The 24153-nt window shown below is 48.2% G+C and overlaps 1 protein-coding gene across 1 annotated transcript in view; it reads left to right on the forward strand.

The window, feature by feature from the left end:
• Positions 1-24153, forward strand: part of LOC138293682 (double C2-like domain-containing protein beta) — a 355441-nt gene that overhangs the window by 317650 nt on the left and 13638 nt on the right. Inside the window, exons 5-8 of the mRNA XM_069232987.1 lie at positions 4574-4700; positions 8040-8093; positions 9410-9561; positions 21869-21950. Coding sequence (XP_069089088.1) covers positions 4574-4700; positions 8040-8093; positions 9410-9561; positions 21869-21950 — 415 coding nt within the window. The remainder of the gene's footprint in view (positions 1-4573; positions 4701-8039; positions 8094-9409; positions 9562-21868; positions 21951-24153) is intronic.

The raw sequence follows: 24153 nt of genomic DNA on the forward strand, positions 1-24153 counted from the left end.
TGAGTGGGCAGTCCGCTAAAATGTGGACACCCTGGCCTCCTGCAGGTGCCTGTGTTCCTCTGCATCTGTCAGCACCCAAGGCCAGTCCACTGCAATGAGTCACTTTCAATAAAATCCCAGTACACCCCTCTGCTTCTCACCAGGTCCTGTATGTGCCTCCTGCTCAGTCCCCATCAATGCGCAGGCCACAAACACTAAAGTACTAGCCGACATATTTACAAGAATAGTGGCGCACGGCGACGTAAGTGATCTTGCCACGCTGCCTTGTGCCACAGGGAAAGGGCCGAAATGCACCTTATTTATCCAAAACAGTGCTTTCCTGCCCTTTCCCCCCGCGCTGGCGTACAATGGGCTGCCTAGTGCCAAAACAGGCACTCTTGCACCATGGATGAATGTGTGATTGTTTTTGTGCAGGAAGGGACACAATCCTGGGAGACGTTTTCTTCTTTCTATATTTCTTGCAAAATGCAGCACACATTGGAAGAGGAACAAATGAGGAGAAATAAAGATATTTCTCCACGTTGCGCCTCCACTAGGAAGGCGTATGGTTTTGACGCATTCCCAGGTTTACATGTCCATAAATCTAGGAATGCGTCAAGATCCCTGGGTGTTGCATAGGAAAAACCCACACAACACCCATGCAACGCCTCCCTACCGCAGAGTAAGGCAACAAAGTGATTTTCACTGCCTTGCCTTTCTCCATATCTCTGAGGCTATGAAAAGTCGTGCAAGGTGCTTTGGTGTGGCCTCTTAGATATGGGTCCGCATTCTGCACAGCCGGAGCACCAAAAAAGTGATGCTCCAGCAGTACACAGGCTCTGTCAGACCTCTTGTCAATGTGTCAGCTCTGAGGCTCTAGGCCCACCTTCCTCCTGCACACATCTACAACACTTCCTGCATCAGCAGGCTCCAAAAAGCATCCTGTCCTACTGTACGTGCCTGAACCAGCGTGACAACTCCGCGCAGAGCCATCACAGCCCTCAACATCCCAGAAGTATAGCAGTACACAGGCAGATGCCATCAACCAATAGGAAGATACTCAAAGTCAATCAATCAATCAATCAGGGAATTTGTAAAGCGCACTACTCGCCCGTGAGGGTCTCAAGGCGCTGGTGGGGAGGGGGCTGCTAGTGCTCGAACAGCCAAGTCTTGAGATGGCTCCTGAAGGTAAGGAGGTCCTTGGTCTAACGCAGGTGGTTGGGAAGAGTGTTCCACGTCTTGGTGGCGAGGTGCGAGAAAGATATACTGCTGGCTGTTGTTCTGAAACTGTCTGTTTCAATTGACCACATAGAATGGACGCCGAACCATACATGGCACATGCACTCTCCAAGCACATCCTCCTTACAAGACCATTGGCCTAGCAGGCACACACCCTACACCGATGCTCACATTATCAGGACAAGGTCCACCAGATAGAGGAGGTGTAGGTCAGGCCAGAGGGACATCAGCACAGCTGTGTGTGGGTCTGTGTACAATACAGATAGGAGCCAGCGATTCATGGTACCTGGGATGTAGACTCAGGTCAGACACCAGCATATTGCCTCCAAAGAAATCAGGAGACAATTTACAAGAGACACGCAGTCTCCCACCACACCCTGATACGCAGACTTCACGAAGCCGGCATCCGAGACAAGGCCCTCGACTGGATCCAATCCTTCCTCTTAGGCAGACTCAACGAGTGAGACTTGCCCCCTTCCTCTCGGACCCAACACCTACCACCTGCAGAGTTCCCCGGGGTCCTCCCTCAGCCCCACGCTGTTTAACGTCTACATGGTCCCGCTGGTCGACATCGTCTCCTACACCGATACCCAACTCATCCTCTCCCTATCCAATGAACCCAACAGAGCCAGACACAATTTCCGTGAAGGCATGGGAGCAGTCGCCAACTGGATGAAAAACAGCTGCCTTCAACTCAACCCGAACAAGGCAGAAGTACTCATCATGGGCCCTCAACCCGACGCATGGAACGACTCCTTGTGACCACCCACCCTCAGAAGCCCGCCCACCCCCACGAACCATGCCAGTAACCTCGGGATCATACTGGACTCCAAACTCAACATGAACCGCCAAATCAACTCAGTCACATCCACCTGCTTCCTCACCCTCTGCCTCCTAAGCAAGACCTTCAAATGGATCCCCCTCAAACAGAGAAAGACCGCCACACGCCCTCGTTACCAGCAGACTGGACTATGGCAACGCTGGGATCAACAATAAACTCACCCGTAAACTACAGAACATCCAGAACGCCGCCGCCAGACTGGTCCTTAACCTGCCCCGACACTGCCACATCTCTCAACACCTGCGCACACTACACTGGCTTCCCATAGAGAAAAGAATCACCTTTAAGATTCTCACCCACGCACACAAAGCCCTTCACGACACCGGACCAGCCTACCTGAACAGGCGACTCACCTTCCACGTACCCCACAAGACCCGACGCTCAGCCCAGCTCTCTCTCGCAGAAGTACCCCGCATCAAGAAAACTAGAACAGGGGCCTGGAATGCCCTTCCGCTCCACCTCCGATGAGCTACCCTCTCCTCAACTTCACGAAGGAGCTGAAGACATGGCTTTTTGAAGAACCACCTCACTGATGGACGCTGTACGCCCCCTGCAGCGCCTTGAGACCCTTTGTGGGTGAGTAGTTGTGCTTAATAAACACCTGATTAATTGATTGATTGAAGAGAACACAAAAAGTTAGAACAAACATAAAAAAATAACAGATTGAGACATTGCTGAGCAGTTTAGGCAGGAAGGCAGTGAGCAGCCTTGTTCACACCATGCTTCCCTATCATGGGGAGTCTGGAGAGAGAATGGTGTCTTGAATCACGACACGAGGAACTCTGCAAGTCTCAGAATCCAAAGTCTTGGTAAGAAGATAGCTGGCTAAAGGTGACCACCATGGCATCAGGCTATTTAGAGCATCGTGATGCAGGAATATTTCGCCCATCATGACGTAGGGATATTTAGACCATCGTGATGCAGGGATATATAGACCATTGTGATGCAAGGATATTTAGCTCATCGTTATGCAAGAATGTTTAGACCATTGTGGCACAAGGATATTTAGACCATCATGAAGCAGGGATATTTAGACCATCATGATGGAGGGATATTTAGCCCATCGCAATGGAGGGATATTTAACCCATCGTGATGGAGGGATCTTTAGCCCATCGTGATGGAGGGATATTTAGCCCATCATGAAGCAGGGATCTTTAGACCATTGTGGTGCAGGGATATTTAGACCATCATGATGCGAAGATATTTAGACCATCCTGATGGAGGGATATTTAGCCCATCATGAAGCAGGGATATTTAGACCATCATGATGCAGGGATATTTAGCCCATCCTGATGGAGGGATATTTAGCCCATCGTGATGGAGGGATATTTAGCCCATCGTGATGGAGGGATATTTAGCCTATTGTGATGGAGGGATCTTTAGACCATTGTGATGCAGGGATATTTAGACCATCATGGTGGAGGGATATTTAGACCATCGTGAAGCAGGGATATTTAGACCTTCATGATGCAGGGATATTTAGACCATCCTGATGGAGGGATATTTAGCCCATCATGAAGCAGGGATATTTAGACCATCATGATGCAGGGATATTTAGCCCATCGTGATGGAGGGATATTTAGCCCATCCTGATGGAGGGATATTTAGCCCATCGTGATGGAGGGATATTTAGCCTATTGTGATGGAGGGATCTTTAGACCATTGTGATGCAGGGATATTTAGACCATCATGGTGGAGGGATATTTAGACCATCGTGAAGCAGGGATATTTAGACCTTCATGATGCAGGGATATTTAGACCATCCTGATGGAGGGATATTTAGCCCATCGTGAAGCAGGGATCTTTAGACCATTTTGATGCAGGGACATTTAGACAATCGTGATGCAAGAATGTGTAGACCATTGTGACACAAGGATATTTAGCCCATCGTGATGGAGGGATATTGATACCATCCTGATAGAGGGATATTTAGCCCATCATGAAGCAGGGATCTTTAGACCATCGTGATGCAGGGATATTTAGACCATTGTGACGCAAGGATATCTAGACCATCCTGATAGAGGGATATTTAGCCCATCATGAAGCAGGGATGTTTAGACCTTTGTGATGCAGGGATATCTAGAAGCATGTGGCACTGGGAGGGAGGGGGATGCTGTATTCTCTGACAGTGTACAACGTTATCTTGAGGCATGGATTGGGGAGAGATATCCAGGGTACATCATGGCATTGGTGCATGGGACAGGGGCAGGTAAAAAGGGCAGTGTTAAAGTGGTGCACGGAGGATAGAAGATAGAGAGAGATGTGGCAGAGAGATATATTTGCAGCGGAGAAGTGAAGATAGGAGGAAGCAGGGTATGGGAGACAAAAAGTGTACAGAGGTGTGTACATGCAGGAGAGGTGAAAGCGGGAGGTTGAAAGGATGTACGTCCCTTGTACGCGGTGCAAACGCACTTAAGAGTGCTCTACCCAATCTTTTATCACAAGCCCACCACAGTCTATGGCAGCCCTGACGTCAGCATTTAATGTCACTGTTGTATCTTCTGGTTGGACAGGCTTTCTGTGTGCGATGAGGACAAGTTTGGACGCAACGATTTCCTTGGCGAGATCCGGGTTCCATTGAAGAAGCTTTCACCCAACCAGACGAAGGCTTTTAACATCTGCCTGGAGAAGCCACTATTGGTAAGAGACCCATCACGTCACTACCATCTGCTCACCACTGATTCTGCCCTCAATACAGCTGTCCGTCATCTTTTTAATACTCGGCTTCTTAACACTAAGCAGTGGATTTATGAAAGTGCCGCTGCACGTAGTGAGCACCACTTTTCCTGCGCCCCTTAGCGCCCCCTAACACCAGCATGTGTGCACCGTATTTAATATACAGCTCACCATGGCAGTAGTTAGGGGAACTAGCGTCAGAATTTTTTACACTAGTTTGGAGCTTTGCAGGATTAGTGTTGAAAATGTTGACGGTAATCCTGCAAAGCTCATTGAGGCCCATCGTAACCAATGGATGCCTCCCTTTAACTCCTGCTCTGAGCAGGCATTAAAAGTGCCGACACAATGACGCAAAGAAATCTCTTAGATTTCTTTGCACCATTTTTTGGCCCCCCTAGCGGGGGAACACCCCCTTTGCATACATTATGCCTGGCGCAGGCAAAATGTAGCACAAACGGTTACAAAGTACAGCGCAATGCATGCATTGTACCACTTTGTAAATTTGCAGTGATCTTGGCCTTGTTCGGCCACATTAGCGTAAAAAAAGTATGCTAATGTGGCACAAGGGGGTGCTAGGGGCTCTTAAATCTGCCCCTAAATCTCATCAATGATTCTCATCTCAGTGTCCTAAAAACATCCCGTCTCATCAACACTACCTCTTGAACACTGTCCTTGTTTCAGAGCTGCCCATTTAGTTAATACTCCATAGCTCCACAGTGATATTCTCAACAACACGGTCCTGCTCACCACCTCATTGCTTCACCCAGCCACCTAGACATCGCCCTTCTCCTGAACGTGATACACCTCAACACCACCATCATCAGCATCTCCACAGTGCCAATCTCCTCAGCATCATCCCTGTCCCCAATACTCCTCATCCCTTGAACAACACCTGTCTCCTCAGCATTCCCCATCGCCTCAACAGCACTGACCTCCACACCAGCAATCCCAAGGCTTCTGCATCTCAACACCGCTCACCTGCTCAACACCACCCGTCTTCAAAAGTCTGCCCATTTCTGTAACAGCACTCATCAGCTCAGCACTATACATCTCAGAAAACAACATCGTCTATTTCGATGTCACCAATCACAACACTGGAGTAGGTGACCGGTGTGACCTATCTCCATAGCACTACCCATCTCTTCAACAGAACCCATCTTCTCACCAATATTTATCGCCTCTACAGAAACATAGACCATCTCAACACTGCCCATTTCAACACCACCTACCAACCTAAACCCTTAACCTACCCTTAAACTCTACAGGTCTACACATCTCCTCAACCCCACTCATCTGCTCAAAACTGCCCTTCTCTTCAGCACCATCCATTTCCCAAAAAGAACCATCTCAACACCACCCATCTCCTCAACAACACCTATCTGCCCATTACTGCCTATTTACCAAATCACAATCATTGTTTCAACACCACTCATCTCCTCAACGCCAACCATCTCAACATCATCTATTTTTCATTACCTATATCCTCAAAACCGGACGCCACCTCAGTTCCGTCTATCTGCTTAATGCCATCCATTTCCTCAACACCACTGTGGAAGCAGAACCCGGTACCCCATTATTCAGGACACCCCAAAATTCAAAGCGTTCCAAAATGTTGCTCAGCCGGTCATTCTCTAAGAGGCACCTTACACAACATAGGTTCAACAGTGTAATAATCATAGGTACCTGGGAACATTCAGTGACTGAGTTCTAGATCAGGAGAAAAGTTAAAGAGTTTTATTACAAATTCTCAAAATTAGGCAGAACCAAAATAAATGCCATGAAGGCTTAAATGCAAAGTACAGAGTAGTTAGATATCAGAAATATTCTAAGTCCCAAATGAAATGCAAAAGCATAAAAAATAGCCCGCCAGCACTATCATGAGGGCGTTTCCTCCTTTGCGTTGGTGCGTGACCCCATGCAAATGAGGGAATAAATTGCCTCTGCGCCTGCTCCGTATTATGGATGTGGCTGCAGAGGCAAGCATGCCCTTACGAGGTGCACTGAAAGTCTGCCACAAAAAGATGGTGCACTTTAAGTGCACCTCCTAAAGACAGCCCTCTGGAGGGAAGAAAGGGGGTCCCAGGGACCCCCAGGGATCCCCCTTGAAGGCGGGTGCAGTCAATCACAGCACCCACCAGGAAGGGTCTCTCTCTCATCTCTCAAAAGCGCAGGCGGGTCGCTGCCTCCTCAGTGCAACGCAGAGGGGTTTTTAAACAGCTGCCCCGTATTTCACTTAAATGCGCTGCCCTGGGGACAGCATGAGTTTACAGTTGCCCTGGAAACAGCACAATCTTTCTAACACAGCGCACTGTCCCTGTTTGCGCTGGACGCACCTTTTGAAAAGGGGCAAGTGCGCATGTTCGTAATACGGCCTCAGGGTATGACACGCACATCTCCAGCTAGAGTCCAACCCAGGGGTGGATATCAGACTAGCGTCTGCCCTGTGTAATGCCCTAAAGATCCCTTACAGAGATATTATCCCATGAGCTGTAACTATTCGGATGTTTCCAGTTGGCTGATATTTCTGTAAACAATATTTAGAACACAATATTTATGTCAGACTATATTAGGACCACGATATTCTGGTATTACACCAAGCGGGTGGCACATGTCCTTATCTCCACGAGTGACGTCAGCTCACCAGGACCCCTCATGCTCACTGCTGCATCCATGGAGTCCACTCACGTTTCCCTAATTTTGTTTTTTATTGCACCCCAGCGCAGGCCACCCCATAGCTGCCAAGCTTCCTCGGTTCGTGCGTGTTGTGCTGCTCAAGTCCAGGTTTTTTCCTTTGAATTCTGGGACATGTAGTCTTCTTTATAATGCAATGGGCAACACTACAAGTCCAAAAATTCAAAGAAAAACCCTGACCTGGAGCAGCACATCATGCATGGACCTGGAAAACCTGGCAGGGATGCCACCCCGACGTCATGCACATGGGATGCCATCCCATGCAGAGGGATGCCACCCCAGAGTCATGCACATGGGATGCCATCCCATGCAGAGGGATGCCACCCCGACGTCATGCACATGGGCTGCCACCCCATGCAGAGGGATGCCACCCCAGAGTCATGCACATGGGATGCCATCCCATGCAGAGGGATGCCACCCCAGAGTCATGCACATGGGATGATTGCGTACACTTTACGTAACACACCGTTGCACCTGTCGCTCCAGGCTGGAGACCGCGTTTAGTCACACATTGTAGTCCAATGAGCTTGCTTGGCTGTGCCACCCAGGCGGGCTCACCAGGGTCCTCGAGGGGGCCTGGTAGACTCATGGACGTGTCATCTCTCGTTGCAGAAAAAGCGTCCGAGCACCATGAATGCGGTGAGAGGGATGTCGGTGTACGAGGAGGTAAGGAGGGGAGTGGGAGGGACAGGGGGAGGGGCTAGAGGAGAGAAGTGGGAGGAAAGGAAAGAGAGAGAGGAAAAGAGAAACAGAGAGATGGGAAGGGTGGGAAACAGCTAAAGGAGTGGGAGAGAGGAAGGGAAGACAGGAGAAAATGGACGTTAGTGGTGCAAAGCAACATGTGTCACAGCCAGCACGCCTGTCACTCACACACATCTTCATGCACATGGGATGAAGGTACCAACCCTGTGGAGTATTGCCTATAATACTCCTCAGGCCTGCCTCTGGGCCATCAGACCCTGGCCTTTATCTGCAGCCGTGACCGGTCCCAGACAGTGACCGGATGTCTGTGCTCTGAGAGAGTTAACCCGAAGAGCCAGTGACATGCGCAGTGCATGGAAACTACAATGCTAAACTTGTAAAAAAAAGACCCATCTCTGGCATAGTGCCTCATTCAATGCTATGTCAGCCACGCCCTTGGGCTCATGGGAAATGTAGTTTTAGTGACACACCTTTCAGCATCATGACATCAGGACTGCCCGGGAGGCTCAAAGTCATCATATCCTGTGAAGACTAGGTATGATTCTGCGGACTCCCGGGTCAACCTCCATATCCTCAAACCATCACAGGATAAAACACAGGAGAAGAGGGCCTATGGGTCTGTATGCCTCAAAGGGGAAGCACACTAGAGGGAGAAAACAGACGTGAGGAGAAGGAATGAGTTAGAGAACAGGAGTGAAGGAGATGGTGGGTAAGGGAAGAGAGGCTGCGGCCCCGAAGCTTGGGATGGACATAAAGAGGAAGGCATGGATAGCAACAGAGTTTTAAAGAAAAACAGACACGAAGGGTTATGTTTATGAGCCACCATTGCATCACGTTTTGTGGCACAACAGCGGTGCAAACCCTTCAGTCATATCTATGAGGCCACGCAAAGCCACCTTGGGTGACTCTGAATGGCCTCGTAGATAAGGAGTAAGGCGAGGAATTGCAAATCGCTGTGTTGCCTTACTCTGCACCAGGGAGGGGTTCCATGGGCATTGCTGTGGGTGTCCTCATGCAACACCCCTGGATTTCGATACATCCCCAGACTTACAAGAGCTTGTAAACCCGGAGTGCGCTTATACCTTACGCTTCCCCAGGGTAGACGTAACTAGGAGGAATATCTTTATTTCCCCTCATTTTTACCTTTTTCTATGTGTGCTGCATTCTGCTTGTGGAGCAGAGGAGGAGGGAGGGGAGGCAGAGGGGTAGAAAGCTGTGGTATCCCCTCATCTCACCCAGTGTGCTCTTCTCTCCACCCCCCTCCCCACGGATGGAAAAAGGACTCTGGAGAGGTGCCAGCGGAGGAGCGCGGCCGGATCCTCATCTCCCTCTGCTATAGCTCCCAGAAGCAGGGCCTGATCGTGGGCATCTTGCGCTGTGCGCACTTGGCAGCCATGGACTCCAACGGATACTCGGATCCCTTCGTCAAGATGTAAGTGGGGGGTCGTCGCTTCATCATAAGGGAAACGGTGGGGAATGATCTAGCGCCTGGATACCCTCGCGTGTGAGAAGAAGCGCTCTACAAATCTACTGATTGATGGATTAATTGATGGTTTGAACGACTGATTGATTCACTCATTAATTCAAGGGGGTGTACACGTAGAAGTGGGAGAGAGGAAGGCACTAGAGAAGAGACAGGTGAAAGAAGTGAGATGAAAAGAAGGATGAAGATAGAGGTAGGAGAGGAGAATATGAGACAGGTGAGGAGAGGCATGGATGAGGAGAGAGCGCACCCGAAAGGAACAGAGGGGTGGACGGAGAGATGGGGAAGGGTCAGTAACAAGGGAGGAAAAGGATATTAGAAGAAATAGGAGCGTAGGAGGTTGGAAAGGTCAAAAGAGGGAAGGTGGATGAGGGACAAGAAAAGATGAAAGTATGGGAGGGTGAGAGAATGAGAACTTAGGTGCAGTCAGTGAGAGGAAACAGGACTGGAGGGAGAGTTAGAGGAGGAGGACAAAACAGAGAAGGAGAAAAGTTAGGAATGGTTTGACAGTGACTTGGAGGCGGGTGAGAGAGAGAGAGAAGGAGAGAAGAGGTGAAGGTACGCAGAGAGAAGGGAGTGGCTTGTAATGTGGTTTAGGAAGAGGAATAAGAAAAAGAGTGAAAGGCGCTGGTAGGGAATCGGGTAGGGAAGGGAGAGGCAGAGGTTATAGAGATATTGGAGAAAAAGTGAAAAAGTGAAAAAGAAAGCTTGAAAGTAAGTCCTTAGGGAATGGAGAGGAAAGATGAAACTGTCTTGTGGGAACTAAGAGAGGGAAGGAGGAAGACACAAAAACGGAAGAACATGCGTGAGAAAAAGAGAGAGGAGAGGGCAGGAGAGGAGGGCAGTAATAAGAGAGCAGAGAAAGGGGGCTGTATGGATGGGCCGGGAGGAGCAGTGCTTAATTTGAGCAGATGGTTTCCGGTGCTGGGCACCAGCAGTTTATTCTCAACACCGGCTTTAATGACAGTCCACCACATGGTGGAGCTGTGGAGCAAATTTTGAGATGAGCAGGCAAACAGCGTTTGATCATTCAAAATCCATTAAAAATGAACATTATCAGCCATTCTTATAGCTTTGGGGGCCCAGAATAGTCTCAATTGTCGCACTTGTAGCAGTGTGATGGTCAGTAGTTGTGTTGGGGCTGTCATTGGCAGCTCTGGCAGGATGATGGGTGCTGCAAGCTGCAGGAACCTCATGAGAATGGCCCTTTCACTTACTTTTTTTTGTTTACGAATTAAGCACTGGTGAGGAGAGATGCAAGAATGGAAGACTCTTGGTTAAGCAGAAGAAGAAGAGTGTTACAGATGGAGATGAAAAGACTCACAGGGCAGAGACGCCTGAGGTGTTAGGAGGATGCATGTGAGGGAGGAAGGGAGATGAGGGAGGACAATAGGAGGAGACGTGTGAGTCTTGGAGGGCAGAAGGAAGAGGATGAGGATTACACGGGAGAGCCTGGAAAGGGAAAGATGCAAAAGGAGGTAGTGGGGGGCAGCAGGGCCAGACCAGCCAGCTGGTAGACGTCACATACCTGCCTATTCTTTCTTGAATTCCCTTTTGTATCCCTCTCCTTCACCTGCTCCTGCTTGTGCTTTCTTACATGTTGTTTCTGTTCATTACCTGACACTGCTGTTATTCCCTCTGTGCACCCCATGTGTTTGTTGCCCCTCACAGACTCTCCCCACATCTGAACAGAAAGAGATGGTCCCTTAAACCCGCCTGGTTAGACTTAGAAGTGTCTCTGAACACCCCCCATAATATGAGGTGATAAACACACCATGACAGTAAACAGAGGAAAGCAAAACAGTGAGAGGTGGAATGCTTGAATTAATCTCAGCCACTGCTGATTACTCTGGGAAACATGCCAGTTCATCTTTGTTTTGCCCACGGTGCCACCCTGAACGTAAATCAGCCCTATGCAAATCAGCTGTGATACTGCTGTCCTAGGGACAGCCCGGCCAAGCCGTAAGACCCGGTCCCCTCTAAACAAGAACACAAGCAACCCAAGACCTGTTGTGCCAGAGGACCTCATCTGCATCGTACCCGTGAAGCCCAACTAGGCTCTGATCAGATCTGAACAAGGCCGAGTCTGGGCTGGACATTGACCGGGGGGCAATGCCCCAGGCTGGATTAGCACTGGTCCTTTCACACTAATACATGGTCTCAGATGACAGATGAGAAAAAGCTCTGGATTGATGTCCCCCAGGGTGGGAAGACGCATGCTAGGCATGTTGGATGAATGAACATGGTGTGCCCTACTGTGAGTAGAGGGGTTGGTCTGTTGCCTTTGGAACAGTCCCAGACCTGAAGATAAGACACAATCCCCAGGAGAAACTAGTCCGCATGGTGAACTTGCACAAGAGAGGGCCAGATATGGAACGCTGCTAACAAGTATTCCTGGAGGTGCACCGTCCTGCACAAAAACAATCCTGGGAGGCGTTTTCTTCTTTCTATGTGTGCTGCAGAATGCTGCCTACATAGAAGGAGTCAAAAATGAGGAAAATTAAACGTATTTCTCCTCGTTGTGCAGTGCCTGCCCCGGGGAGGATACAAGTCGTAAATCTGGGGATGCCTCAAAATCCATGGGTGTTGCGTGGGAACACCCACCACAAGGCCCATGGAATGCCTCCATTGCGCAGACTAAGGCAACACAGCGATTTGCCCTGCCTTGCCTTACTCCATTTCTATGAGGCCATGAAAAGCCACGGAGAGTGACTTTGCGTGGCCTCATAGATATGATTTCAAGGTTTGCGCCACCATTTCATCACAAAAAGTGATGCAACAACGGCGCAAGGTGCTCATAAATCTGCCCCTCAATACCTGTGGTTCTGTGGTACATGTATGTATGTGAAGTTCGTCCTGAGGGGCAAAGAAATGACGCATCTCTGCGTTGTGTCAGCGATGCATCAAAATAACTTGTGCTTTGGTATGATAGAATCATACACCATGGATGCGTCTTATTTCCAATACGCCACACCATGGCATAGGGTCCCAGGACACATCAGAAATTCTGGCGCATCTGAGGGAAGGATGCCGCAATTCATCCACTAAAAAAGTGATACATTGCTGAAGAAGTGATGCAACTTCGGCAATGCATCAAAATCTGAGGTGATGCATCAGTACAGTGTGACGCAAGGAGCCTAATGTGTGAAGGCCAATGGAAATGACTGTAAACTGGTGGAAAATCACACTTTTACATTGGTCCCGAATGTAAGAGGTAATGTATGCGGTATGGCTATGTGTCTCATTAAAGGGAGCTCAGTCTATCTATGTGTATGTAGAGACCTGAGCATGTGTGACATAGTGAGTGACAGTGTAGTGTAATTGAATACAAGTATATGTTGGAATGTGAAGTGGCAATACATGTTTTACCTACCTTATGTGTGTTCTTTCCTGTTGTCTTTTGCAGTACGCAGGCCTCATCTAGCCAACCCCTTCCTCCATGGAAAAGTGACAATCCTGGCCTGTCCCTTACAAAAAGTACACAACATCACATTGCCTTGCTGCAGTGGATGATGGCATCATAGGTGCCATGGTCGCAGCTTGGTCAGGGGGTCCTACAACATGATTCTCACATGTATAGACCCACTATTAGTAGAGGGGAAGTGAAATACAGACAATATTCCAGTGGATAAAGTGACTTCAGATGGTAAAATTCCCATTGAAAAGCCAGCACAGTTAGAAAGAGGAAAAAGCCTTTCAGGATTTTTTTTTGTGCCGGAAGAGTCCCCTTCCTGAACAAACATGATCCGGCATGCAACGCAGGCACCCTTGCAGAATGGTGCATGGTGCCTGCGTTGGGGCTAGGCAGCCAAAAGGGCGTCAGCGCAGGGGGAAAGGGCAGGAATGTACCATAATCTTAAAAATATAATTTCTGCCCTTTGCCTGTCACGCAGCGCAGCAAAGCAAGGGGCTGCATCACTGTCCTCTTAAAAATGCGGCCTAGTCTGTTCCACCTCTTGGAAAGAAGCGGCACTATAAACCTTTAGTGCAAGGTGGCTGACTTACATCCTGGTGCACACCTATGGGTGCACTATACACTTAGAAAACGATATCCTCAGTGGTCGGTGCTCAAGAAGGAAAGGTGGCCACCATGAGAACTTTTAAGGAACAAAAAGATCCACAATGAATAATGCCTCTGAGAATACAGTCTCATTAAAATTAACCAACAACAACAATGTTTATGCATCAAATCTTCTATCCTTTAACTTTAGCGTCACAAAGATCTTCTACCCGGTAATCTTGCTGTGCTGCGTCAGGAAAGGGCAGGAATGCGCCGTATTTAAGGCATACGGTGCGTTCTTGTCCTTTCCCACTGCGCTGGCACACAATGGGCTGCCAAACACCAACACAGGCATCATTGCATTATAGTGCATGGATGTCTGCATTGCATGCAGGATTGTTTCTGTGCAGGAAGGAACACCTTCCTGCACAGAAACAATCCCTAGAGGCATATTCCTCTATCTATTTGTGTATGCGAGGAAATAACCGAGGTGAAATAAAGATATTTCTCCTTGCTAGGCTTCTCCTGATATTTTTGTGTTGCATTCCCAGGTTTGGTAAATCTGGAAATGTGTCAAATACCATGGGAGTTGCGTGGGAACTACCACACAATGCCCATTGTACGCCTCCCTTGCGCAGACTAATGCAATGCAGCTATTTGCACTGCCTTATTCCATATTTTTAAGGCATTCCAAGGCACACAAAGTCACTTTGTGTGGCTTCAAAAATCTGACTTAGAGGTTTGCGTCATGCATGTACCACTTTGCATGGTGAAGGCGTGACACAAACCTCATAAATATGCCCCTATGTGTTTTGTCGGAGTGGCTCGTATGCCTTCGTCTTCCTCACGGATGGAATAAACAAAATACAACTTTTAAGAGCATTGTACTCCATTAATCAATTTTCTTGTGCTTAAAGGCGCTATTCATCGTAGCGCTATAAAATGTGTTGGAACCGCACATTTGTGTAATACATGAATCGTGTAGATAAGATAGTCCAAAATACAGTATTTATGAAATATTGGAGTATTGCCCTCATAAATCGATGATCTTGCTTGTCCTGTGGGAGGTGGAGAGTAAAAGGTCACAGCACCAAATTCCTGCATCAACACTTTTTTAGATTACCTTAAGCACAATTCAAAGTTCCTTCTGGTTGAAAATAATGTTCACAACTGTGCACTGATGTAACTGCAACGAAATGTGTATACAGAACAGATGAGACAACGTGGTTTCAAGAGGCAGAAATGTGTATTTATGAAATATATATATATATTAGGGGTTATTTTTAGATTTAAAAAAAGTAATAAATTACTGTGAAAAAACCCTGTTTGATTATTTATGTGAATTGTCGTTTTTAATTGATTAGGTGCATTGATACACCCCAGATTTTTTGATAACTGTTCCTTTTAGGAAGCTTTCCTTGTTTGTCCCAAGGGAGTTGCGACTGACACTAGAAATAATTGCTCATGAGACCTGACCAAATTAAATTCAGATGCAAGTTGGAGAGTTAAGGGTAAAAGTGAAAAAGATAGAAATTTGAAAGTAGGTCCTTGGTTGAGGAAAGATACCAAAGTGGTTCACTTTTCGAGAGTAACTTCTCCAGTGGCAGTGGAAGCGGAAATGATATCAGAAGGAGAGATAGACCCTTTTTACCTACTGTAGACTACAGACTCACTGTGTCTGGCTACTGACTTCCTCTGGTGTTGGTGGGGTTGGGACTCCCCTTATATGGCTGCTGACCTCCTCTGGTGTAGGTGGGGTTGGGACTTCCTGAGTCTGGCTGCTGACCTCCTCTGGCATTGGTGAGGTTGGGATGTCCCGTGTCTGGCTGCTGACCTCCTCTGGTGTTGGTGGGGTTGGGACTTTCTGAGTCTGGCTGGTGACCTCCTCTGGCGTTCGTGGGGTTGGGATGTCCCGTGTCTGGCTGCTGACCTCCTCTGGTGTTGGTGGGGTTGGGACTTCCTGAGTCTGGCTGGTGACCTCCTCTGGCGTTCGTGGGGTTGGGATGTCCCGTGTCTGGCTGCTGACCTCCTCTGGTGTTGGTGGGGTTGGGACGTCCTGAGTCTGGCTGGTGACCTCCTCTGGCGTTCGTGGGGTTGGGATGTCCCGTGTCTGGCTGCTGACCTCCTCTGGTGTTGGTGGGGTTGGGACTTCCTGAGTCTGGCTGGTGACCTCCTCTGGCGTTCGTGGGGTTGGGGCTTTCTGTGTCGGGCTGATGACTTCCTCTGGCGCTGGTGGGGTTGGGACTTCTCGTGTCCCCTGGATGAGCCACCCATCTCTGTACTTTATCTCAGCTACGTCTGAGTGCTCCTGAAATCTTACTCTTTATCAAGATAAGAAAAGGATTAATCTGTTTTTTTAGATCCTGTGCCTTTTCTTGTATTTATTTTCTTTCCATTGGTCATTATGGATAGTCTTTCTCTCGCAAGACTTTTCCATTTAAATTCTATGCATGCTCGGTTCGGACAAAATGAGGATAAGAATTGTATTTCATCTACAATGCTGCCCCCTGGTGGCTTCTTTATATTTTATTTGTATTCGTCTTCATTAACTAGGCCAAGAATGTTTACATTTTTCAGAATAACCACTGAGGGCCTCATTTACAAGAATCTGACGCATCGGCTCCAGGCATCAGATTTCTTGCGCTGCCCTTAGACCCCCTAACAACGCCATGGATGCGCTGTGTTCACAATACAGAGCTCCATGGTGCACGTTTTCAAAGATGCGTCAGAAATTCTGACGCATATGTTGGCGCTAAACACACGCATTGCTGGATGACTAGCGTCAAAATAATGGCATTACTCCAGCAAAGCCAGGATGTCCCCGTTGAGAAAAGCCCTGCGTCAGTTTTCGCCTGCTCTGAGCGGGCGGTAAAATTCTGACGCAATGAGGTCACAGAATGACGCAGTGAAATGTTGTAAATTTCACTGAGTCAGTTCTGCGTGCCTTTTCCCGTGTGAATGCCTACCTTACATACATTATCCCTGGCGCTGGTATCATGTGACACAAGGCTTTACAAACTGACGCATTGGTCCCAATGCCTCAGTTTGTAAATGTGGAGCAGTATAGAGCACTGCTTGTGCTACCGTTGAGTAAAAAAACAAGAATTTGCAATGCAATAGGGTCTTGCATTTCTCCGACAGCTATTAGCAGTTGTAAACTCCCAACCGGACTTGTTTTGCCACATTAAATGGAACAAAACAATGCGATTGCGCTGCTACAGTTCACTTGTATGGACAGTTGAAGATGGCATGCAGGTAGAAAAAAACAAATGCAAAATAAGAGCGTGATCGCACTGCTGCAGTTCACTCGTAGTGAAACCTATGGGCAAGAGTGCAACTAAGCAAAAGTGCAATTATGTGCGTATCTGGCGAAAGTGCAATTAACTATGTAACAGGGTCGATGTCATGCTAAGCGCTGGACTTCTGCCAAGCGAGATCATGCTGCGAAAAAAAGATAAAAAGTAGTCCACAAACCTGACAGGAAACACCGAGCCTCGCATGTTTTCAGTACTTGGTCGCTGCGCTCGAGGAGGGCTAACCACCGGAAAAGGCACGACATATGCATGCCTTCCACTGATGAAGGCAAGCAGATTTTGAAAGGCAAGCCCACAAACCAATGAAAGACACTGACCTAACATGGACGGGGCTCTGAGCCCTTTTCTATCTACTAAAGCACCTCGCAAGCGAAACGCATGTGCAAGCGCATGCGACGCAGGCTCAACCCTAAAAATGATGCAACAGTGGTGCAAAGGCCTTGTAAATGGGGCCCTGAGGACCATATTTACAAGGGCCGTGGAGCAAGGTGGCGCAACAAGTGGCTTGCTTTGCCGCCCTGCGCCACCAGGAAAGGGCAGATATGGACCATTTCTACAAGAAATTGCTGCCATGCGACAATGCAGGCACCCTTGCACTATAGTGCAAGGGTGCCTGCATTGTGGGGATGATTGTTTTCGTGCAGGAAGCGGCACATAGAAAGACGAAAAAACTGAGAAATACAGATATTTTCCCTGTTTTGTCACTCTTACGCCACCCCCGTGTGGCGTAGGCTTTTGATGCATTCCCAGGTTTGCAAAACCTTGAAAATTGTAATGTGTCTAAATCCATGAATGTTGTGTGGGAACACCCACGTAACACCCATGGAAACGCCTCCCTGGCGCAAAGTAAGGCAACGCAGTGACTTGCACTGCGATGCCTTACTTCCTATCTACAAGGTCATGAAAAGGCAAAAGTGGCTTTGCATGACCTTGTAGATATGGGTCAGCAGCCTGCACCACCCACGCGTCACAAAAGGTGGCGCACCAGCAGCACAGGGCACATGTAATTATGGGCCTAAATATGCAAGCATTGGCAAAGCCAAATGGTCACGCAATTTGGCTTTGCCAATGAAGTTATATTGGGCCTCATTTACAAGGCCCATGGCGCAGGCAGGCACAGGACTGCCTCGCTGCTCCACTCTGCACCCCCAGGAAAAGGGCAGAAATGTTCTGTATCTACCATGGTGCAAGGATGCCTGCGTTGCGGGGATGATTGTTTTTGTGCCGGAAAGGACACCTTCCTGCACAAAAACTATCACAGGAAGTGTTTTCCTCTTTCTATGTGTGCTGCAAAATGCAGCACAAACAGAAAGAGTTAAAAACGGGGAGAAATAAACATATTTCTCCCTGTTGTGTCATTCTTACACCACCCCTGAGGTGGTGTAGGAATCTAATGCATTCCCAGACTTGTAAATTTGGGAATGCATCAGATTCCTTCGGGTTCCATGGGTGTTGCGTGGGAACATCTTCAGCAACACTCATGGAACACCCCTTTCAGGCAGTGTTATGCATGAAAGGGGGCCATATTTACAAGGCCATGAAAAGCCACACAAGGTCACTTTGCGTGGCCTTGTAAATATGGGCTGGCATAGTGCACCACCGGAGCATCAAAAAAATGGCACCCCGTGGTGAAGTGTACCGCGAGGGCCTTGTAAATGAGGTCCATTGTCTTTTGAGCATCGTAAAAAAAAGAAAAAAATAATTATTGGTAATGATGACCATCATTGGCAAAAAAAAGTCAGGAAGATGTGAGCGCAAGCAAGCGTGGTTAATGCATCTATGTTGTTTTTAAAAATTTGTTATTCTTAGACAGAGGGACACCAGTGTTGGAAAGGAAAATCGAAGGGATATGCATAAAAGCACATGAAAAACAAAGGAGTCGCAAAGTTGCAACTCAGGAGCCTGTTAAAAAAGATAAAAAAACTTTTTGGGAATTAAAAAAAACAAACCACAGGGAAAGCATTAGAGGTGCAGTTGGAGGGGGAAGGGAGGAAGGCAATGCTGTTGAGCAGCAAGTGAGTCAGGGGAGTGGAGAGACAACAGGAGTGGGGGCTAAAAAGTAAAAGAAAGCCAGTGAGGAAGCAATGGATTATCTATGGGAGGAGAGGCATGAGAGACAGAGGTTTGAGGGTAGGCGGACCAGATCTTGAGCACCAAAAACCGGGACATTTTGCAAACATAGAAAGACTACAATTTTACATCAGCGCAGCTTCGCAGAATGACAGCTCTCATCAGCATACAAACACAGAACAGGCACTGAGAAAATAAATGAAATGTCATTTCTTTAAACCAGCATCATACCTGTTAAGTAAATTGCTTACTTATAGCAGCTGCTAACTGGCCCTGCTTTGGAACAACTAAACAAGTGCCTCTCACTGGTTTCCCAGTCGATCCCCTCTAAAAACCGGGACATGAAGCAAAATCCGTCGGGACAGATGGTGACAAACTAGGACTGTTCCGGTAAATCAGGGACGCCTGGTCACCCTATTTGGGTTAAGCAGCACATGAGGGAGAGAGCAGAGACAGCCCATGGAGTGTTAGCAAATAGCAACTGCCGAGCCCTCTAAAAAGATGAAAATAATGTTGTTAAGGCTGCAATGGAAGGGTTAGGGCTGCAATGGGATCTTGAGGTTGAGGAATAAATATAGAGCAAACACAAGGTGGGGAAGCAATGAGGAGCAAGCAATGGATGGGCTCGGATTGAGGAGCAGGCAACAACAGTGAGAGGGCAGGGAAGAGGCAGTATTAGAGGGGGAAAGCTGTACATGTGGGAGAAAGCAAGAAAACAAATGCATTTTCTTGGAGTGTTTAAAAGCAAAAGAAAAATTTAGTTCCTTGAATTTGTGCAGTGGAAGGGTACTTCAGCCAATCAAAAAGATGCTAAAGAAAGTATTCTTAAGGGGAGGGTCAAACACAAGGAAAGAAAGTCATTGAGTAAGAAGCTGCACATTATTGTTACAAAGAACGCCAACCAATAGTAAGCAGTGGGCGGGCTCTAAACCCATTGTAAGATTTTTGGGACAGTACACAAGAGACCTTTCACCAACAGACGTCTTGAAGTTGTCTGTAGGCGAGATCTAGAAACAAAGCAGTGCCTGGGAAGCGCTACAAATGTTTTTTCGTCGCTGCAAATTCTACCACTGGCTACTTTCAGTAAAATGGGGGATGCCACTTTACTTCTGTTCTCTTTGGAAATGGTAATTAGTACCTTGGTGGAGACATAAACTTAGGTATCATCCTAGTAGGATATTGCTACAACTTCCCTGGTGGTCAACTCCTTGTTTCTTAAAGGGACCATCCAAAGTGGAGTGTTATCAGTAGACTCTGTGGTACAAGAGGCGTCACCTCCTATGAGTCATGGTTTCTGCTGCTGTGATGGTTGGCTGGAAATCTGGTCACATCCAATGGGTTTATGTAGTGCTTTCCTCTTATTTAGTTTCTAAGCACTAACATAACACAACAGAAATGCACTTCTGAGGTCAAAGAAGACTTTTATTGTTGTTATATGAATGACGAATTAGTAGCTTTCCAGTCCGCGTTAATCAAACAAAATATATCAGTTTGCAATATACACAGCAGGTTATATTTATAAGATATTGAATGCAAAGCAAAACAAATACTTCACCGTGTAGGAACTATTTACAGCTACATCTTTCTAAGGTCTGCAAGCTGATGACCCCTGTCAGCCGCGAGAAAGAGTTTCATCTACCCACACGGGATGCTGGCAGCTGGCGCCAAGCTCCAGCACGAGGTCCGGCAGATTCGAATCTGACTCTCTGCAGCCTGTTACATTCGTTACAAAGGTGTGCCCCCTCCTCTCAGACCTGGGAAACTGAGCAAGCCTTTTGGAGACTGGCCAGGTCTCCAAGACTACTCCTGTTCCCAAGCTCAAGCAGAGAGAAAAACAACACCCATGTACCCTCTCTTATCAGGTCTAGTCTACTGTGAGAGCAAAACATCTTGGTTCATCTGGTGCAAAAACACAGCTTGGAAAAATACAGCTTGGATTCTCAACTGCAATGTCTAACTCCACGTTAAAGGCAATGGGCAGCTAACCTAAATATCAAATGCAATGTCATGTTAAAGGCAATAGGCAGCTAACCTAAATATCAAATGCAATGTCTAGTGTCATGTCAAAGCCAATAGGCATCTAAGCTGAATACAAAATGCAATGTCTTATATCATGTCAAAGCCAATAGGCAGCTGAGCTGAATACAAAATGCAATATATAATATCATGTCAAAGCCAATAGGCAGCTGAGCTGAATATAAAATGCAATGTATAATATCATGTCAAAGCCAATAGGCAGCGGAGCTGAATACAAAATGCAATGTATAAGATCATGTCAAAGCCAATAGGCAGAACACAGACTAATGCAATGTCAAAGCCCATAGGCGGCTAAACTGAACAAAACATACCATGTGCTACTGGTGAACATTGAGCAACTAATATGCGCAGTGGTGAAACACAAAGTCATTGGTCAAAACAAACTTTATCAAATGGCAGTACAGTTTATTAACAGATGGCCTGATTTAGATATTGGCAGAGGGGTTACTCTGTCACAACGGTGACAGATATCCTGTCTGCTGAAATCTAAATCCAATTAAATCTAATTGGATTCATAATTCGGCAGAAATTGTTTGAAGCATGAGCCACTAGCATCCAAGAATTCTTGAGCCCAATGAGAAGGCCTTTTCCTGACCTCAGCCAAAGGGCCTTAAGTTCTTTACAGCAGCTAGAAGCCATTGTAGTCAATTTCACAAATCCTTCCTCGTTCACATCCCTCACTTTTTACTTTCACTCTCATTGTCTGTCACTGTTTTATCATTGAGTCCTCCTCCTCTGCCCTCTTCCTCTCTTCTGTGCTCTGGGTGTCACCACTGCCTCTCCTTTGCTCCCTTCTTTCCTCCTCTAACTCTGCACGCCTCTCTGCCTCTTCCAGATTTCTTCGGCCGGACATGGGGAAGAAGTCCAAGTACAAAACCACGGTGAGGAAGAAGACCCTGAACCCTGAGTTTAATGAGGTAAGCGGGTGGGTTCCAGACTTGTAGATCCAGGAACGGCCTCACTCCAAGGGCTGCTGAAGCTTCAGATCTTCAGATCACAGGTTCAGCCTCACTCCGAGTGCTGCTGAAGATTGAGATCTTCATATCACAGGAATGGTCTCACTCCGAGTGCTGCTGAAGATTCCAATCTTCATGTCACAGGAATGACCTCACTTCAAGTGCCGCTAAAGGTTCAGATGTTCATTTCACAGGAATGGCCTCACTCTGAGCGCTGCTGTAGCTTGAAACCTTCATATCACAGGAATGGCCTCATTACGAGGGCTGCAGTAGCTTCAAAATCTTCATATCACAGGAATGGCCTCACTCTGAGTGCTGCTAAAACTTGAGATATTCATATCACAGGATCGGTCTCACTCCAAGGGCTGCTGAAGCTTCAGATCTTCATATCACAGGAATGGTCTCACTCCAAGGGCTGCTGAAGCTTCAGAACTTCATATCACAGGAACAGCCTCACTCTAACTACTGCTGAAGCTTCAGATCTTCATATCACAGGAACGGCCTTACTCCGAGGGCTGCTGTAGCTACAAATCCTCAAATCACCGGAATGTCCTGACTCCGAGTGCTGCTGAAGTTTCTGATCTTCATATCACAGCAATGCCCGCAAATTATATTTAGTCCCAGGATTCTAGCCTTTCGAATTTCCTTCGAGTAAGATTGCGCGGTACCACAGGTTGCAGTGGCTAGTGGCATGGTATTGCTCATTGCTCTGAATCAGTTATCAGACAGGTACCGTGTGGCAACACTAAGGGCCTCATTACGAGTGTTGGCGGTCGGACCACTGCAATCCGGGCTATCTGACCGCCCAATTAGAATCCTGCCGGGCGGACCTGCCAGCGGACCGCCGTCCCCTCAGGTTTCCGACAGCATGACGGCGGTCAGAGTTTTATTCAGCCAGGGTTGCACTGAGCTCACCAAAGCCTGACTGATTACAACTCCCCTCACTGCCAGCCTTTCCAGGGTGGTTTGCTGACATGGAAAGGCTGGCAGTGAGGGTATACTGGAGGCCACAGGGGAGTCCCTTCACTGCCAATGGACTGGGCAGTGCAGGGTCCCCCTGTCCAGCGCCCTCGGAATGCACACTGTCTGCTTTGCAAGGTTGCTGCTCGGCCCCCTCTGTGCTACGAGATAGCACTCGGCTCTTTTAAGGGAGCCAAGCTCTATCTCGTAGCACTGTTCCTGCTGGTCTGACTGGTGAGAACATTGTAATAGGGCAAGGGGAGACGCCACCCCTGTAGCATCCTCCCCGCAAGTTTGGCGGCCCCGCGTAGGGATCACCAAACTCGTAATGAGACATGGGGGTCATTACGACCCTGGCGGAAGGCGGAGAACCGGCGGTAAGACCGCCAACAGGCTGGCGGTCTCCCTTCATGGAATTATGACCATGGCGGATTCCACCATGGTCATCCGCCGGTTCTCCGTTCCGCCCGCCAGGGCGGAGACGACCGCTGGGCTGGAGACCTGGGTCTCCAGTCCGGCGGCCGTCACTATACCGCTGGCGGTATTTTGACCCGGCTTACCACCGTGGATTTCCTGCGGTGTGAACCGCCATGAAATCCATGGCGGTAAGCACTATCAGTGCCAGGGAATTCCTTCCCTGGCACTGATGGGGGTCTCCACCACCCCCGCCCCCACCCCAACTCCCTCCCCTACCCCCCCACCACCCCTGCCACCCCCCAAAGGTGGCAGGGTCCCCCTCCCCACCCCGACCCCCAACATCACATCACCCATTCCCACACGACACGCACGCAGGCACCACCTACACACACGCCAACATACATGCCTACATACACACACACAGGCAGACACGCACACCCACATTCAAACATTCACACACACATCCATACTGACATACCCACAGACATACACGCACTCATTCCCATACACACAACACCCCCGCAAGCATACACGCACTCACACCCCCCCTTCACATACACACACGCACACCCCCATGCACGCACACAACACCCAACACCACCCCACCCCACTCCCCTCACGGACGATCGACTTACCTGGCCCAACGATCCTCCGGGAGGGGACGGGAGCCATGGGGCAGCTCCGCCGACACCACACTGCCAACAGAACACCGCCACGGCGAATCACAGGACGTGATTCGCTGGGCGGTGTTCTGTTGGCGTGGTGGTGGAGGTGAAGCAACCTCCAC

This window comes from Pleurodeles waltl, chromosome 4_2, assembly GCF_031143425.1.
Source record: "Pleurodeles waltl isolate 20211129_DDA chromosome 4_2, aPleWal1.hap1.20221129, whole genome shotgun sequence".
Taxonomy (NCBI): Eukaryota; Metazoa; Chordata; class Amphibia; order Caudata; family Salamandridae; genus Pleurodeles; species Pleurodeles waltl.